An 18,328-nucleotide genomic window follows, 5' to 3' on the forward strand; every position below is an offset into this window, starting at 1 on the left:
TTCCATGATCGGTATGGGTTCATGATCGTATGCTGGAACGCAATGTTTGTGGAAACAGTTTCAGGATCCATGTAGATTCAGGATCTTATCCAGGATAAGATTGGTTTCGAAATCAGTTTCATAATCGGTCCCAGAACCAATTTGAGACCTTTAATTTATCATTGAGCCCTCTAACCGGGCGATATTATATTTTCTACTACTTAAAAAAAGCATTCTTTAAATGCTGTTTTCGTTCGTACCCGATAAAGAATCGATCGCTGATGCATTGCCACAAACTTGTCGCACCACTTCTCCACTCATGTTAGCTAGTTTGTGCAATCTGTACAGTGTTTGTTCTGCGCACCGCCGTACCCACTTCCGGTACGCGTCATGCCTTATAAAACCGCCATTCTCTCGGCAGCTGCTGAACTTTGCTTCCGCTATAGAGTGTATTTTCAGTGTGACTGATTCCGTCGCTCCCGGTGGTATCATGCATTGGCGGTACTGCGAATTGCTGGCTGGAGCAGCAGGTAAGCATGCTGTTTAGTCTTCAAAATAACGAATGAATTACATCAACCAACGATCGCTGTGTACGTGTTCCGTTCCGTAGCAAATCTTGCCACCGTTTCACTAGGCTGTGGTATAGCGTGGCCGTCCCCAGTGTTCCAGAAGCTAACCGAACCTACCCTACGCGACAATCCGTTCGGTGTGGTGCTAACCGAGCACGATCGGACATTGTCCGAAGCGGCACTAACTATTGGCGGTTTGGCCGGTCCATTGCTGGCGTGCTGGATTACGAAACACAAAGGACCACGGATTGCACTGCTACTCAGTAGTGTCCTTTACATTTCCGCTTGGCTAATGCTGATGATCGTTGGCTCGGTATCGCTGCTGATTGTGGCCCGCACAATCATCGGAATGGCAAACGGGTACGTACTGCTGACGGTGACGCTCTACATCGGGGAAATCGCCAGCGATCGATACCGTGGTGCGCTTGGGTGCTTTATCCAGATCGGTACAACGCTCGGCGTGTTGATCGTGTACTGTGCGGGACCGTTTGTCAGCTACCTTGCCCTGCAGGCGATCTGTTGCGCAGTGCCGATACTGTTCGGTACACTGTTTCTGTACATGCCCGAAACGCCCCACTACCTCGTACAGTGTGGACATGGGCAACGTGCAGTGGAAGCGCTCATGTTCCTGCGGGGAGCTCGTCACGCCGATGAGGTGCAGTGCGAGCTGGACGAGATAAGGGAGTACGTCAGAAGGCGTGACGCGGATGATGGTAAACCAGCACGAACGGTTCATCATTTGAAGCACCTGTTCATGCACGCCGGAAACCGTAAGGCACTGCTGATCACCTTCGGATTGGTCTTGTTTCAACAGTGTTCCGGCATCGACGTTATCCTGGCGAACAGTGAGGTACTGTTTCTCGAATCGAACGCTTCGCTCGGACCCATCTACGGAACAGCTGTGCTGGGTGTGTTACAATTCCTGTCCAGCTGCATTACACCCTTCTTTATCGATCGTACCGGTCGCCGTCCAATGCTGCTCGCATCGTCGATCGGGCTGGCGATCGCACTGGCAACGCTCGGTGCGTACTTCACGCTGAACCGGTACGCCGTACCGGTGGGACCTATCCGCTGGCTGCCACTCACGTCGCTGGTGGGCTTCGTAGCCATATATAACGCCGGCTTTGGACCGGTTGCATGGGCCATTGTGATGGAGATCTTCGCCCACGAGCTGAAACCGATCGGCGTGACGCTGTGCGTGCTCGGCTCGGTGTTGTTCGATTACGCCATTCTGCAGCTAATCGCCGCGCTTATCCAGGCGGCCGGGCTGGATTGGGCGTTCTGGATGCTGGCCGGTATCTGCATCGCGGCCGGGACGTTCTGCTGGAGGATCGTGCTGGAAACGCGCGGCTTGAAGCTGGTCGAGATTCAGCAGCAGCTTTGCGGTACCAAGGTGATGCGGTTATGAAATCGCTGTACAACGGTGCCCACCCGCCCCGCAGATGTGTGCTTCACATTGACATTGCGGGGCGTGTTTGTAGGGCGCAACGAGCGCACTGATAAGTACTACGCTGTTTTCCCTCCTCGGTTCGTTATGAAAACAATGCCACACACTGTACCGGGCTACAAACGCTTGTGGACATAGCGTCGTCACCCCGTCCGCGGAAAGACAATGTTGTGCTGGTGTGTGGTTCGAGCGGTTTGTTTGTTTTCTGCCACCGACTCATTTGGCCCCCTCCTGGTTGGCGGGGTTTTGGACGGGCGCGGGGTTCGTCCCCAAAACGTTGGTGTGATAATGCGAGAACGTGATGTGTGCATTAGGTGTGCAGGTGAAAGAGGCCGCGGCTACTACCGCCATGTTGCATGGCATCCTTTCGGAGGAATGCAGTGTGTGCGGGTAAACATTACGCAAGGGTTGAGGCGTTGTTGATGCATTGTTGGGGCTTCCACGTGCTTGTGATTGCGTGAGTGTGCGCGCGCCATCTCGCCTGCGAACCAGTTGTCTGATAAGACGTTTGTAGATGCATCCGTAAAGCATTCTTAATCGGCTGATAGCAGCTGCAGCGATGCGGAATGACATCTGGCGTACAGTAATAATATGCTGATAATGCGCGATCCAGTGACAACTGCTCTAATTGATTTGACTGTCTGTCTTTAAAGCGACCGTTACGGTTGCTCTGATTAATAGTTTATAACAGTCCCGAAAGAGAGAATACACTTCCTGTTTATACTTACTTGAAAACGCAGGCAGAGGGCCTTTGATGCTCTTTCTTTTGTGCGTCGTTTTGTGCTGAGCGTTTGAATTGCATCCTTTGTCCTAACGCAGGAGAAATGACCTTTTGAGAGGCGGGTCTAGAGAAGAATCAATGAATAAGCAATGTAAATGATTCTTTGTTTTCCATCACCGATCAACACAATGTAAATGAATAATAAGAATAGTATTTAAAAGAAATCAAGAATACTACAATGGCTTTTGTTTTATTTACTAATGTGAGACTTTTTTCCTTTGTTTTTAAATTATCATGAGGGATGATTATGTATCAATAGTTGTCAATACATTTTGGAAGTTAATTGCACAATAAATCTTACAACACAGAAGACATAGTACATTCGGATGGTCTTCCCGTACATTTATAGGCTGAAATGAGTTATTTTTCACAACTTATTGGTACTTTGGTAGCAACATATCACTGAACTTTACACAATTCTTAATAATATTTTAAGAACTCTTGTTAATTTGGCACATTCAGGGTTGCAAAACACAATTCCTAGTAAACGATTGCCTGATCTTGGAACGGATTCTGAGCACATACCGCTAATGGAATTCTTCTCGAAACTGAATCCGTTCCTGAATACATACTCCTTATTCTGATATTGGCGTAACGACCTACGCGGTCATGACGGCCTATACAGGCTTTAAAGACTTATTTAGTACCAGGCGGTACCAAATACCGTATAGTAGGTCCTTCGTACAGGGGGACGGTTTAAATGAGGCTTAAACCTACGACATGCATGCTGAAACTCCAATATTATCCTGCAACACATAGCTATTGTGAAACTGAATTCTAAGCGAATATTGCTCGTCGCTAACGTATGAACAAATTACAGACTTTTTGTGAACTACCGCTCATATTTACAATTACATAAGTACAATTAATATTACAATGTTATGAATGTTAAATTATATCAAGTTGATGTTAAAAATAAAAAAAAATCGGTCAGCTCCTTTTAAAAGTCGTTATTAATTCATACATATGGATACATAACAAAATAGAAAATACGAAACATTGGTTAAATTATAAGAAAAAGAATCAATTTCACGTACCTGTTCCTGCCACACGAGTCGCTCAAACACAAGCCTTCATTAATTGAGGAGGAAGATGATAACTACATTTCAAGGACGTCTAGTGTTTGGCAAATTAACATCAATGCAGCTTACGTGAGTGTTGTTTAGCTTAAAAAAAAAACAAAATTATCACGCCATTTGTGTCACAGTTTGGCCACTGTTTTTGTTATTAAAAAAAATCTTTGGAAAACAGCTATGGATAATCATATTGAAACACAAAATAAAAGATGTGTAAATCGTATTGTACCACTGTTTGGCAATATCGATGTGATCATGTTACATTTCTTCAATTGCAGCGTTCAAGTGTGTAGCCAACATCCCGTCTAACGTAGAACGTCCAAACTAAGTTCTTTTTCTCGCGATAAAACGCTTCTAGTGAAACTCTGGTTAGTATCAAAGCTTCACGCCGCTTCAGATTGTCGAACATCGCTTCGCAGCAATTCACTACTCGGCGATGCAATCATAGATGATTGCTTACTCATACGTTCCTACTCAATGTAAAATACGATTTATTATACAAACACCCCTTCCAACACGGGAGCTAACCTCTTTCGTGAATATTGTTTAACATAATCATTCAAACCCGGCCGGCATTACACCTGACTACTACTGCCCGGTATGACCTACATGCAGAAGGTGAGTTCGGAACTGGTCAGGCTGCCAACGAAAGTTTGGCAATTCCGTTATGAGGGGTCATTCCGAAGGTACGACCCCTTCCGACGTAAACATTCATGACTCATTCGCATGACTAACACGCGAAACATTATGTTGAGAGGGAGTAAGCGTCTGTATGTGTGTGAGTGTGTGTGTGTGTGTGTGTGTGTGTGTGAGTGTGTGTGTGTGTGTGTGTGTGTGTGTGTGTGTGTGTGTGTGTGTGTGTGTGTGTGTATGTGTATGAGAAGGAGGGTTAATCCATCGATAGGGTAAAATACCGCCACAATAATCATCGGTAGTTCGCATATCAAGCGCCGATACAAGCAAATAATGGCTTCTCTCACTACCACAGCATGTATAGCCACTTCGGTGTGGAGGGAGAATTGGCTTTGGAATGCACATTGAGTGTGTACGGGGACATACAACAGTTTGAATAACAACTTACATATTTTCTGAAAATTTTGCATTCGTCTTGGTAATGATGACAGTCAAAATATAGATACCATTGAAATGAATGCAAGTTATTTAAATATTTTTCATTAAAAAATCTGGCTTAACAGTCGACGACTTAACCAGGCCAGGCCCCCATACGTAGGGCAGACTATCCTGCCATGGATAATCAATAAGTCACTGATAGCCAAGCTTACTTGTGGCTTAGACAGGTCTCTTCCGACAATGGTTGTTGTGCAAAAGAAAAAGAAGAAGATGAAGATGAAGTAGAAATAGTAGTAGAATAAGAACAACAAGAAGATGAAGTAGAAATAGTAGTAGAATAAGAAGAAGAAGAAGAAGAATGAGAAGAAGAATAAGAATAAGAAGAAGAAGAACAAAAAGAAAGGGAAGAAGAAAAAGAAAAGAAAAAAAAGAAATAAAACACTCAACTTAATTTTGTAAGCAATTTCATCAAACAGACACATCAACATTTTAATGTGGCAACAGTGAAATTGAAATAAATGAAGGTAGTAAAATTTATTGAAAGTTTCGCATGTTGAGAGAAACGATCTGGACTAATCAATAACATAACTCTGGACTCTGGACTCATAATCTGGACTAATTAATAATAACATAGCACATTATATTTTTGATAAAAAAGTAGTTCTTTTTTATGATTCAAACGAATAATATTGAGTAGTTGAATAATTTGTAATAAAAAATATAAAAAAAGAAAAAGAAAATTTCCGAAGAAATGCAACCAAATAACATAGCAAAATGCATTGGTAACTCTTTCAACATGTTTCGTCAAGTAACTTCAAAATAATTCCTTCCATATGTCCGCCGACGATCCTGTGTTCCCCATGCCCAGTGGAAGTCGAAACGAGTCGCTGTTGAAGCGCGCGCATACACACGCTCTAACCGTTGCCTATGACACCGAACGACGCCAAAGATTGCCGCCTCAGAAACATTTTGACCGTGTAGCGCGCAGGACGCGTCGGTGCGGGTTTTCGGTACGGGCATTCCGGCGAACAGTAGGCTGGTGGCTCCGGCCGTTGCAAACAGTGGCACAAATCAACTCGCACTCCTCATCGCCACCGTCACGTACATGTAAACATACAAAAGCATCGCAACAAAAAAGTGTGCCATTTTGAGTGTTTTTTGTTTTCTAAATCGTCGTGTGTGTGTGTTTGTTTTTTTTTTAAATTCAAATAGTAAAAAATCCGATGTGAAGACATCGTGTTTGGTGCTACGTTGAGTGCCGGGTTATCACACTATAAGCCGAGCAGCATGACCACATGATCCGTAACCGTTTTGCGATTATCAATCGTCGTGTCCTTTTTGTTCCCATCCCAGTTGATGGGATCAGTTTTTGGCGGTTTCCGGTTGTCAGCATGTGTTTAGAAATTATCAGTGCTTCGGTTTTGGAGTGAAAAGATCGGTGGAATTTCGGGGCCACAATCGGTGCAACGAGACAAACAAACCATCAAACCAAAGACGATCATCAACGCTACCTCATCATCGAGCCAAGCAGCAGCGACCACGACAACTGTTCCTCATTCCATGTTTGTGAAGTGTGCTTTTCGGCTGCATTCGTGAAAACGCTGAACGAGGAAGTGCCGGGTTTTCCTCCGCCCGTTTATCTTACCGCCCCAAAACGATACGTGGTACGTGAGGTTTGGGGTGACATTTGTAAAACGATACACGCGCACCGATTTCGTTCGATGCGCCGCGCAGCGTAACCGTGTGTCTGCGGCCTTGGGAGTGGCGTACCGCGCTACGTAAACGGAAGTGCACGCGACGAGTGGCACAGGTCACCACCACTTGAGAAGAGCACTCAACGTGCATGCAGCTGCACCGGAGCATCCGAGGGAGCGTCCGATCGAGCGACGGACATCTCGAGAGGAAAATGCTCAACCCATTACTCATCGTTCTGCTGGCGCTGGCATGGCGCACCGTGATAGTGACGGCTGTGATAGACGCACGCAGCAGTAGCAGCAGCAGTGTCTTAGGTCTGCACCGAACGGTGCCGGGAAATGATCGCCCATTTACGGAAGGTAAGGTGAAAATTGAACGCTTCGGTTCACCTTCAAAGAGGCGCTCCTTGAAGCTCAGTGTGCGGCTGCTTCCCGTCGTTCAGTGCGGTGAAACCATGCCGACGAATGGTTCCGGTGATATTTTGGAGGATTCGTAACGCTCGCGATCTTGATCGGCGGAAGCATTTATACATTAATTGCGGCAGTATCACATGAATGAATGCGACACGCTGTAGAAGCAAAAGCCTTCGCGTTGTGTCGCTTGTCTTTTTTTTATAGTTTTGTTTATTCAATGCACATCTCACCACAGATTCCACGAAAACGTTCAAGAGTTTGCTAAAAAAAAAAGACAGTCATGCCTTATTCCCATCGGCAAACGATCTCCGCACACATGTTACGCGTCTGCTACTCCAGCAATACTGGCTCTTTCCTTTAGCCGTTGATGATTCACCAAAGATTCCGGTTTTTACTTTTTGCTGCGTTGGGCTGGTGGTGGCTGGGTAGGGCGACGCGAACTAGCACACCGCTCTTGCCCATCAGACAGCGAGCGTCTTGGGTGCTTCCGTTCGTTTCGATTATTTATACACACAGCCGCGCGTGTCCCCCTCGTTTGCGGGTCCCCGCGAGCACTAGCGAAAATGGATAGCTTTGTCTCGTGTGTTGTCCGCTCCCGCACTGCTCCAGGACGGGACGGCGCATCCGGGGGTGGTACGTTGACTGTTGCCATTCCCCCCGGGGCGTGTATGTGTGCACTGTCTCCACGCAAATGTCATTCATTCATATTCTCACGTATTCGCTTCCGTTCGCGCTAAAGATTCCGCCGCATCGCGTTATTCGCGCGTACAGCGCTATAGCCAAACGCATGGAGCAATGAAACTCGTGCGCGCGCTCGCTCTGTCTCTCACTCTTTTTCTCTCTTTCCCGTGAGTACGGGCGCTCGAGTGAGCGCGCGCAAAAGAGCAGTGCACGTGGTGGGCCTTCGACATTGGGCTGCTTGCTGTACGGGTTAGTGGCGCGTAAAATCAATGTCGAGGCTTCGATCCACGCAGCAGGCCTTGCTCTCCTTGGCGGTGGTTTTACATGCCACCGCCAGCACCACTACTGCACCTGTTGCATGCCCATTAGCGGAATCGTTGAACCGATGGGAAATTCCACCAATTCCACTGCATGAATAATCAAACCCCCGGATTATGCAACCAATTCCACGTATTCTAATGGCTTTTCCTTGTCGTTCCATTTTTTTTTATTTTTCGACTATCAGGATTGCTGGGTGAACAGTTTGAGCTGCACGAAAGGATTTTCCCAACATATCACTGCCCCCGCACGAAACGAGCCCTCCGCTCATCCTCGCTGGACGATGATGAGGCTGATGAGGGTGCCAACGCGTCCAATGGCTCCCGGCAAACGGGAAAACCCCGCCGAGGACCGCACCGAGAGCGACTGACAATCCAGTACGGCATGCAGGGCGAAACGATGACACTCGACCTTACGCTGAACGAAAACATCATCCCGGAGGAGTACACATTCGTGCACCAGTCGCCCGAGGGCCAGGACATCGTCGAACGGCTCGACCGGCAGTCGGTGGAGCTGTGCCATTACGAGGGAACCGTCCGGGAGCGGCCCGGATCGCGGGTAGCTATCTCCACCTGCAGCGGTTCTATCGACGGCGTGATCTACGAACGCAACGAAACTTACCTGATCGAGTATCACAACAACACGCACCTGCTGTACCGACGCCGGTACAAGCGGGACGTGCAGGACAACGAGCTGGCGAACGAAGAGGCGGGCGGGTCACGGTCCCCCAACAGCCAGCAGCCGGCCTTTTCCACCGGCTACCGCGAGGATGCCGACTCGCTGTTCGTCGAGCTGGTGCTGGTCGTCGATCGGACGCTGTTCCTGAAGTTTAGCTCGAACGTGCAGCGCGTCCACCAGCACTGCCTGTCGGTGGTGAACGTGCTGAACGAGCTGTACCGCCCGCTCAACATCTACATCCTGCTGGTCGGGGTGGTGCTGTGGAACACGCGCGACAACATCGTCATCTCGACCGACTCGAAGCAGACGCTGACGAGCTTTCTGGCGTACCGGCGGGAGCGGCTGCTGCGCCAGATCCCGAACGACAATGCGCACCTGCTGACGGCGGTCCGCTTCCCGGACGGCGTGATCGGGAAGGCCGAGCTCGGCTCCATGTGCAGTGCGGCCGGTTCGGGCGGCATTGCGGTGGTGGAGAACTTTGTCGTGACGCCGCTCGCGACCACGGTCGCGCACGAGCTGGGCCACAACTTTAACGTCGATCACGACACGGAGGAGTGCAGCGGATCGCGCTGCCCGGGGGTGGGACCGTGCATCATGGAGGCGAAGTTGAGCGACTCGACCGACATCCCGAACCGGTGGAGCGACTGCAGCGTGGAAGATTTCCGCCTCTCGCTCAAGCGCGGTTTGGGCGCTTGTCTGAAGAACAGGCCGGGCCGGCTGCTGGTGCGTGCGGTGTGCGGGAACGGGCTGCTCGAGCCGGGCGAACAGTGTGACTGTGGCCGGCGGGACCGGTGCGACAATGGGTGCTGCGATGCGCGCACCTGCCAGCTGCGCGCGAACGCGACGTGTGCGACGGGCAGCTGCTGCGATCTGGCCACCTGCCAGCCGAAGCGGGCGGGCAGCGTCTGCCGAGAAGCGGGCGGGGAGTGCGATCTGCCCGAGTACTGCGATGGCGCGAGCGAGCTGTGCCCGAGGGACGTCTTTGTGCGCGACACGAGCCCGTGCGGGAGCGGCGATGCGTACTGCTACCGGGGTGAGTGCAACACGCGCGATCGCCAGTGTCGCAGGCTGTGGGGACCGACGGCCCGGTCCGGGCTGGAGGTTTGCTACGAGGCGAACGTGAACGGCACGGTGTTTGGCAACTGTGGCAACGATCTGGCGCAGGGCGAGGGCTATGAACCGTGCGCCGTGCACGATATGCACTGCGGCCTGCTGCACTGTACGCACCAAAGCGAGAAGCTCGAGTTTGGCGTGGAGGCGTACGCCAAGCGCACCGCGACAAAGTTCCAGCATTACGGGCCGCGCGGGACGGTGCGCACGACGATCTGCAATGCGGTCATCGTGGATCTCGGGCTGGAGGTGGTCAATCCGGGCCTCGTGCCGGACGGTACGAAGTGCGGTGCGGGGCGCATGTGCTTCGGCCAGCAGTGTGTCGCCATCAGCCGGCTGCAGGAGGAGCAGGACATCGGGGACGAGTGTCCGGTCGACTGCAACGGCCGGGGTGTGTGCAACAGCGAGGGCCACTGCCACTGTGAGCCAGGCTTTGCGCCACCGTTCTGTGACGGCCCGGGCGATGGTGGATCGATCGACAGTGGACCGGCGGGCCGGTCGGGCAACAGTATGCCGGACGTGCTGCTGAAGGTGCTCGTGCCCACGCTCACGGTCGGGGGCATCCTGATGATCGTTAGCTTTGTCACGCTAATTGTCAAGCGCACGCTGGTGATGGCGCAGCTACGCGTCGTGCTGAAACGCTTCCGGGAGCGGAAGTACGGCCACATTGTGGTGCCACCGGCGTCACCCACCGCCGTCGTGCCGCCGGCCGTCCCGAGCAGCAAAACGCACGGGGAGCGAAACGGCGCTAACGAGGTGCGACGCCCGCCCGTTCCGCCGCCACCGCCCCTGCCCGAACCGAAGCAACCGCAATGCTTCATCAACGTGAACATCAGCAAAGATGGCAAGGTGACGATCGCGGACAAGCTGATCGATACCCCGTTCCTGCACAACGCGCACGTGGTCGACACCGCCGAAGCATTCCGCAGGCGGCTGCTGCAGGAGCGCTCATACAGTGTGGAAAGTGCCACCTCCTCCGAGCATCCGCTCGTGACGGCCGAAACGCACAAACCGACCACCGCCAGCACACCCGAACCGGCGCACGCGGAAGGGAGCAGCTTCAGCACCGTGCTGCAGGAGCTGAAGCAGACGGACCGCATGCACACCTTCCAGAACCAGCGTTCCAAGAGCGACGAGCGGCCGGCGCCGGCCCGATTGCTCCCGAAGCTACCCCGCCAGTACACGATCAGCGACTTTGACTCGATCGAACGGTTGCCGGATGTGGACGAGGAAGCGCCAGAGCCGGCGAGCAAAGCGGCAAAACCACCGTCCACACCGAAACCGATCGTCATTCCACGCCCATTGCCGCGCGTTGCGCCTGCGACTCCGGGCCCTCGACTGCTACCTAGCACACCGTCGACTACCGGAAACGGTAGCAGCACCGGCAAGGTGAAACCAACTGCTGGCGCCCCCGGTCCTGCTAAAGGGCCCGCCGGCGGGAGCAACGTGGCAGCGCTAAAGGCAAAGCTTAATCTAGCGGAAATTGGTGCCCGGCGATAGCGAGCTTTGGGCGCACCGAGCACGTTTCTGCACGTGCATTATTGTGAATGAACCATATCGAACACGAGCAGTATTGTGAATGGTATTGTCTAGTTTTTTTTTCTTTGGACGAGCAGTGTCTTGAGAGAATTGTGTTGAAAAGTGAATGAATATTAACTTTGAAGTGGTTGTGGATGTTCAATTTTAAACCACACGTAGACTGCATATTTATTGCCAGCTGGTGGCAACACGACTCGTCCGTCCGTCCGTCCGTCGGAAGTTGTTAGACTGTTGATAGAAAAAGCAATTTTTAGCGAATAAGATTGGTAGCATTGTAAGAGCATCGGTATGCACAAACGATCAATATGAAAAAAATTCTTTTCTAGTCATTACAAAAAGGTGTTTCGTTGTAATCAAGGGATTTTGAAAGAAATTGAAATAGAAAGAAGGTTTTCATTTACAGCCTTAGGATTGTATTAAAATAGCTATATAATTTATATAAATGAGCGATATGAGGTAGTTTTTGGTTATTTAAAAAAATGTCCTTCCTATACTGCAGGGTGCATTGCTTAATTTACGTGACGCTCTACACAACACGTGATGATAACATGCTTTTTTCACCGTTTAATGCAGCACGAGTGATTCAGGCATGAGTTTACAGGGGTTTTAATTTGGTCCCAAAACTGTGGGGCCCTATCCAGATTCTTGCTTAACCAGACTTGTGCCCGATTTAACATTCGAGAAAGAATTCCGCAGAATCCGAATAATATAGCTATCCGAATGGCAATAGAAAAGGCTGCATTGGGAAAAAGGTTGAATACCACTGGCCTGGACCAATGTAGAAGGAAAATTCCACAGTCAAGGTGTAAAAAGATGTTAGGCCGAAAATACACGGACCGGAATTTCGCGGCCGCGGAATTCCGCCTGCTGTCAAACCCATATACAACGGCAACGGCAACTTTCCCGAACTGTCATATCCATACCTTTTTCAGCTAGCGGAATTCCGCGGCCGCGAAATTCCGGTCCGTGTATTTTTGGCCTTAGGCAGCGGTAATCGCTACTGCGGGCGTGCGGGCGTGAGTGCGGAAAAATCAAAATTGTTTGATTCTGACGCATGCGGTTGCGAGCTGTCACCCGCTGCGGGTGTCAAATTCCATACATTTTCAGAAAACGCACGCACGCCCGCATCAGCGATTACCGCTGCCTTACTTCTTAGAAAGAAATACATAAAGCAGATCTGAAAGTTTCTTCGAAAAACAACTCCTTCGTCATAAAATTATTATGTTAAATAGAAAGAAATGGAAAAAAACGAAAGCTATGGAGCCCTCTGATATATTTGATTTAGCCGTTATACGGACGTAACACGAAGCGTAAACTTTGGTGTAAACTTAATTTCAGGCATACAACCCTATAATCTTTTGACAGGAAGTTTACGCTCTTCCATACAAATCAAGCGTAAACTTTTTGAGTTTACGCTTCGTGTGACGTCCGTATTAAAGCCTGTCCAAAATATTTATGATATTTGACAAATAACGTCGGCCGACGAATCGCACGTCCGACATGATCTGTCAAATGCCTTTAAATCTCTCATGATCTGTCAAATGCCGATAAAATCGCATCGGATGAGCGTTTGCACCAACCTTATCAACAATTCGGAAAAGGCCCGGAAGCTCGCGATTTATTGAGAAACCCTGTAAATGCTTCAGCCATTTATTATTTAATTTTTAACGAACAAAAGCCTGTGCTTGTAGTTTAGTTTATTTTTTTGTCGATTTTCACATATTGCATGATGTATACTATATATTGCATTATCAGGAAACTACAGAGAAGAAAAGAAATTAGAGAAAATGTTGTTGTTAGTATGGTTTAGAGATGCTTTGGCTCCTGCGGAGTTTTTTCGCCTAAATTAGAGAAAAGACAGTATTAGATGCTACAACAGTCATCAACGGACATCTTCGAAACTGAACCAAACGTCATTTGTATCAAATGTCAGTGCGTGTCGCTGTCAAAAAAGATGACGCGTAACATCCCGTAACGCCCGCGGTGAAGCGCAGTAACGCCCCACTGTCATGGCGTGTAACGACGGTGCTGTCATGGCTGTTGTTTTCATCTTCTCTGCTAAAAATTGGTATTAATAAACAACGGTAGGAATTTCTCGCGTTAAAAGCCTATATAATAGAATACTTTATAGATTGAATGATCTGAACTGGTTGCGAGCGAGAGCGAAGAGTGATCGAGAGTGTGGACGAGCGAATGAGCGAGCGAACGGAAGTGCGTGAGCAAACGAGACGGAAGTGTGGGGGTAGAGGTAATCCTGGTCTACCGCAAGCGGCTTGCAGACTGTCGAAGAAAATTCGCCCGGCCCGCATTACGTGCACACGATTCCCATCGGATAACGCACCCATAGTATGCCCCCCATCGGATAAAGCAGCAAACAGTGAGTTTTAGTGGCATCGGTTGCACCCCCCGCCCGTACGTACGAACGCACGCACGCACGCAGGTACACGACGCAGGCACACACGCACACAGGCAGACGCGCCCGGGGTGAGTGACAAGCCGCGGTGGAGGAATGGCGGTGGATTTGGGATATAACGCGACGGTGCTGGTCGTGGAAGAGGAAGGCGACGAGGCGGTCGAAATCCCGCTAGAGGAAGATGGCACGCTGCTGCTATCGACGCTGCAGGCCCAGTTTTACGGTGCCTGCGGGCTGAAGTACCGCAACCCGGACAACAAAGCGATCCGGGGCGTGCGGCTGAACGACAACAAGCTGCACCCGTTCTCGCCCGACTCGGGCTGGGGCAACCATGTGTACATATGCGTGTTCCCGAAGGAGAACAAGCGCAAGAGCGACGACAAGCTGGAAAACTCGACGCCGAAGACGAAGCGCATCGAGAGCCGGAACCGCACGACGACGGACCTGATCGTGCTGGGGCTGCCGTGGAAGACGACCGAGGAGAGCTTGCGGGAGTACTTCGAAACGTTCGGCGAGCTGCTGGTGGTGCAGATCAAGAAGGACTCGAAGACGGGCCAGTCCAAAGGGTACGGCTTTATCCGGTTCGCCCGGTTCGAGAGCCAGATGAAGGCACTGTCGAAGCGGCACCTGATCGACAGCCGCTGGTGTGACGTGAAGGTGCCGAGCAGCAAGGACCAGACGCAGCACCAGATGCCAAGCAAGATATTTTTAGGCCGCCTGACGGAGGACATCAACTCGGACGACATCCGGGACTACTTCAGCAAGTACGGCGAGGTGACGGACGTGTTCATACCGAAGCCGTTCCGGGCGTTCGCGTTCGTGACGTTCATCGATCCGCACGTGGCGCAGAGCCTGTGCGGAGAGGACCACCTGATCAAGGGTACGTCGGTGTACGTGTCGACGGCATCGCCCCGGCCGGAGCACGGCCGGCACCACGGCAAGGGCCAGATGGGGGGAAATTTTTCCAACTACGATGAGCGCGGGCGCGGCGGAGGGGGGAGCGGCGTTGGCGGCAGTAGCGGAGCGAACGACTACCATCGGGGCGGGGGGGGAGGAGGGGGAGGGGGAGGGGGAGGAGGAGGCGGTGGGCACGCGGTAGGCCCACACGTGCCGGCGCCCAACAGCAGCTACCATCACGGTAGCGGCGGTGGCAGCGAGGGAGCAGGCCCGGGAGGATACAATAATATGCAGTCGGGAAACGGGGGTGGTTGTAGTCAGCAGCCGATCTGGAACTACAATGAATACACCGCCCAGAATCGGCAAAACAACAGCAATATCGAGTCGATGCCGAACCTGCAAGCACTCGGGATCAACTCGAGCGGCCCAAACGGGCAGCGTGGGGGAGGCGTCGGTGGGGGCCTGCACGGCGGGCACCACGCAGGGATGGGGAACCATCTGAGTGGAAGCGGCGGTGCCGGCGGATCGGCACCGGGCGGTCCGGGGAGTAATGGGGCGGGCGTGATCGGTGCGCATGGTGGACCCGCGGCTGGTAACATGAATCTCTACCAGATGCCAATCAATCCCGCTATAATCGCGGCCGCCCTGAGCCAGTGGAGCCTAATCGGGAACCAGATGCACAACACGGCCCAGGGTGCGGGCGGACCGGGCGGACCGGGCGGTCCGGGAGCACCAGGGCAGGCGAACGCGAACGTACCGGGCGGCCCTGCCGGTGGACCGCCGGGGCCGGGTGGAGCGGCCGGTCCCGGGCCGGGCGCGTCCGAGCAGGAGTATCTGTCCTGGAACGGCACGGGCAATGGGGCACCGGGAGCCGCAGTACCGGCCGGGCGCGTCGATCCAAACCGCCAGTGAACGAGGACAGTCGACACAGTCTTAGCATATTGCAAAAGCAAAGCACCACCCCTCCCTGCTACCAGCGATCCAGCGACTGCAGACAACACCCCTCCCCGGTGTCTTCGATCTCCCAATGTATCCAGCCGAAGTAGACATAAGGTGATGATGATGATGTGACGAGGATGCTAGCGAAGTAGTGGGTTGAGCGAGATTGAGAGATAGAGAGAGAGAGAGTGGGAGAACGAGCGAGAAAGAGAGAGAGAGCGAGAGAACGAAAGCGCATGCGAGATCAGATATGACCGGGGGTAAGAGGGATAGTATGGAAGGATATGATGGGTGTGAACATGGAGGATGTGAGTCGCTAGATGATGATGATGATGATGAATGTGTGCTACGTGAGTTTAGCGTGAATAGTATGTAGAGAGTGCATGATGGATGTGTGCCGTTTGGTGTGCCGCTCCTTCGAGCGCGTGTGTGTGTTTGTAAGCGTTTTTTCAAAGTAAACTTACTTTATTTTCATTATCGTGTAACCAAGGATGTTCGGTTCGTGGCTTTGCGAGTAAATTCGGCTCGGCATATTTAAATTGCGCAGCCCCGTTGTTCTTACCATAGCATACCAAACGCCAGCGCATCACATTGTGTTGCGTGCGAAGCATTAACACAACAACTACAACAACAACAACAACAACAAAACAGAAAACAGAAACAATAGTAGCAGCTCCCCACGATGTGTGTGAGTACAGCTCGCCGGCGGCCAGATGCTGCTATGCGCAACAACTGCATAACATACGCGTGGCAGGTGTATCGCGTGAGTATCTCTATCGGGGCGCACCATTTTTGTAAGAACAAAATAAACGGCTAGAACATTTTACATTATATTACTTTTATGGCTAACACGACAATACATTTTCTGAACGTTTGTGAGTGTGATTGTGTGTGTACGTGTGTTGTGTATGAGTGTGGTGTTTGAATCCATGATGTGCGGCTCGTGGTTTCAATTATTAACCTTCTATTTTTTTTTAACTTAAAAACGTTGGCATTACAGCGTAACTGCTGCTACTGCTCGTGTATCTGTTCCTGCCGACAGACAGCCAACTAATGAGGTAGCAACAGCAGCACGTGTAGCATCATCAACATGATCATGCGTGCATCTGTGTGTCTGTGCAAAATGGGAAAAGGGTTGAGGAGGGGAAGGGAAAAGATGTAAAACTCTAACACCTACCTAGAACTAGGGCCGGTAATTTCAGATTGCTGTACACGAAAGCATAATTTATCCTACGCGCATCCCCGCGGGGTTGTGAAGCATCTACTACTCGCCGGACTCATCCTTCCATTCTTTTTTTGTTTTCTTAAACACATGAAGCACAGCTGTATCAAGCATACGTGTCGTTAGGCTTTAAAATGGTATGTCTCGGGAGCGAGTGTGAAAGATACACACACACAAACACAAAAAGAACAATGGAAAACATGATTGAATGTAAAAGTAAATCTGTCATCAACGGTTTAATAAATATGATATGAATACGATCAATCCAATCAACCGGTGTACTTGCTGATGATAGTAAATAAGGACCTCAAAACGAGGACAGTCCGAAAACTGTGTGCATGCTGCCGTTGTGATGGGGCACAAGGTCATGTGCTACATTAGCGTTTGGTTGATCGGCAGACACAAAGGGACAAGGGTTTACTACCCCCACCCGGTCAAAGAAGTACTTTGCCAGTAGAACCGACTCGAACGCGCAAAAGAAAACGTTTACTTTCCTGTAAGAATTGCCCGTTCTTGGGTTCATTCGCCGTGCGTGTTCTATATGGGTGTCATTGTGTCGACCGTGCCAGGCAAAAGGATAGCAACAGAGTTCAGCCACATTCAACCGCACCGTTTTACGACACCGCAGTATATCCGAAACGCTGTAATCAATTCATCCCTGCGTCCTGGCAGCTAAGCTTCCGGTTGCCACCCCAGCAGCATGTATGTATGGGAGTTTAATTCCTTTCGTTAAATGGCTCGCGATGCTTTCCCAGTAGGACAAAGAACGAACTGACCTATCCCACCGCACCGGGGGATAGAACCGACGCGAGCACACAGGCCAGCCATTGAACTCTTGACAGAGACCCGAAAAAAGGATGCCCCAAACGGTCACACATACATAGGAAAGAAGGGGAATGTGTGGGCTATCCGACCGTTGCTTCGCTTCGCCTGGATGCCGGAAATCGAACAAAGAACCACCCACCGACTGAGTGTGTCGGTCGGTCGGTTCAGGGAGACGGTTTAGTCGCGGCAGACATACCCGCGGCATCCGAACGGACAACGAACAGGACGGCACACACACACATATACGGCATGAGCACGGGCAGGTACGTAAGCAAACCCAGTCAAGGTTAGGAAGCCAACAACCGCCCCAGTGTGGCAAGACTCTCCCGCCTTCCACGCTGTCCTAGTGACGGTCGGTCGGCCGCCGTCGGGGGTGGATTTGGGTGGTTTCGCGATTGATTGCAGCTTCGCACACTGCATTTCCTGCTCGCGAGTACGCGCGCGGATCGTCGTTTGCGGTGGTGGTAATTTTATTCGTTCGTTCTTGTCTTTCTCTTCGCACACGGCTAGAAGCAGGAGCCTGCGTGCCTCGCTGTGTTAGACGAGCTCTGGTGCATTTTAAGGAATCGCGTACGGGGAAGTACTTGTGCGCTTCTTCACCCCCTTTTCTTGGCGATAAGTTTGCTGCGGCTTTTGTGCGCGAGGAGGGGGGCCAGACAAGTTTATTGACTTCTA

The 18,328-nt window shown here is 51.0% G+C and overlaps 3 protein-coding genes and 1 long non-coding RNA gene across 5 annotated transcripts; all 4 read left to right on the top strand.

Annotated features, from left to right (window-relative positions):
- The first annotated feature begins 137 nt into the window (after window positions 1–137).
- LOC121591171 (facilitated trehalose transporter Tret1-2 homolog) lies at window positions 138–3,585 on the top strand. Its single transcript, XM_041911619.1, has 2 exons — window positions 138–509; window positions 590–3,585. Exons 1-2 carry the CDS (start codon window positions 221–223, stop codon window positions 1,954–1,956), a joined length of 1,656 nt encoding a protein of 551 aa, XP_041767553.1. The 5' UTR covers window positions 138–220; the 3' UTR covers window positions 1,957–3,585.
- A 2,316-nt stretch (window positions 3,586–5,901) lies between these two features.
- Window positions 5,902–11,689, top strand: LOC121589927 (disintegrin and metalloproteinase domain-containing protein 12-like). Its single transcript, XM_041909197.1, has 2 exons — window positions 5,902–6,977; window positions 8,218–11,689. Exons 1-2 carry the CDS (start codon window positions 6,767–6,769, stop codon window positions 11,316–11,318), a joined length of 3,312 nt encoding a protein of 1,103 aa, XP_041765131.1. The 5' UTR covers window positions 5,902–6,766; the 3' UTR covers window positions 11,319–11,689.
- Window positions 11,690–13,351: 1,662 nt separating this feature from the next.
- Window positions 13,352–17,097, top strand: LOC121588748 (TAR DNA-binding protein 43-like). 2 transcript variants are annotated; one of them, XM_041907051.1, is made up of 2 exons: window positions 13,352–13,425; window positions 13,489–17,097. In XM_041907051.1, exon 2 carries the CDS (start codon window positions 13,867–13,869, stop codon window positions 15,577–15,579), a length of 1,713 nt encoding a protein of 570 aa, XP_041762985.1. In that variant the 5' UTR covers window positions 13,352–13,425; window positions 13,489–13,866; the 3' UTR covers window positions 15,580–17,097. The 2 variants fall into 2 exon arrangements, 1 of the variants encoding a protein (XP_041762985.1); XR_006004206.1 differs by having other exon boundaries at window positions 13,364–16,369; window positions 16,607–17,097.
- On the top strand, window positions 13,364–17,097 carry LOC121588749. Its single transcript, XR_006004207.1, has 2 exons — window positions 13,364–13,441; window positions 16,097–17,097. It is a non-coding gene; the product is annotated as an uncharacterized LOC121588749 (long non-coding RNA).
- Window positions 17,098–18,328: the final 1,231 nt, after the last annotated feature.

Source organism: Anopheles merus, chromosome 2R, assembly GCF_017562075.2.
Source record: "Anopheles merus strain MAF chromosome 2R, AmerM5.1, whole genome shotgun sequence".
Taxonomy (NCBI): Eukaryota; Metazoa; Arthropoda; class Insecta; order Diptera; family Culicidae; genus Anopheles; species Anopheles merus.

Excerpts from the sequence above, each read along its gene's own strand:
- LOC121588748 (XM_041907051.1), top strand. The coding sequence starts at position 13,867 with ATGGCGGTGGATTTGGGATATAACGCGACGGTGCTGGTCGTGGAAGAG.
- LOC121591171 (XM_041911619.1), top strand. The coding sequence starts at position 221 with ATGCTGTTTTCGTTCGTACCCGATAAAGAATCGATCGCTGATGCATTG. Across the intron at positions 510-589 it reads ATTGCTGGCTGGAGCAGCAG|CAAATCTTGCCACCGTTTCA; the intron begins GTAAGCATGCTG and ends TCCGTTCCGTAG.
- LOC121589927 (XM_041909197.1), top strand. The coding sequence starts at position 6,767 with ATGCAGCTGCACCGGAGCATCCGAGGGAGCGTCCGATCGAGCGACGGA. Across the intron at positions 6,978-8,217 it reads TGATCGCCCATTTACGGAAG|GATTGCTGGGTGAACAGTTT; the intron begins GTAAGGTGAAAA and ends TTCGACTATCAG.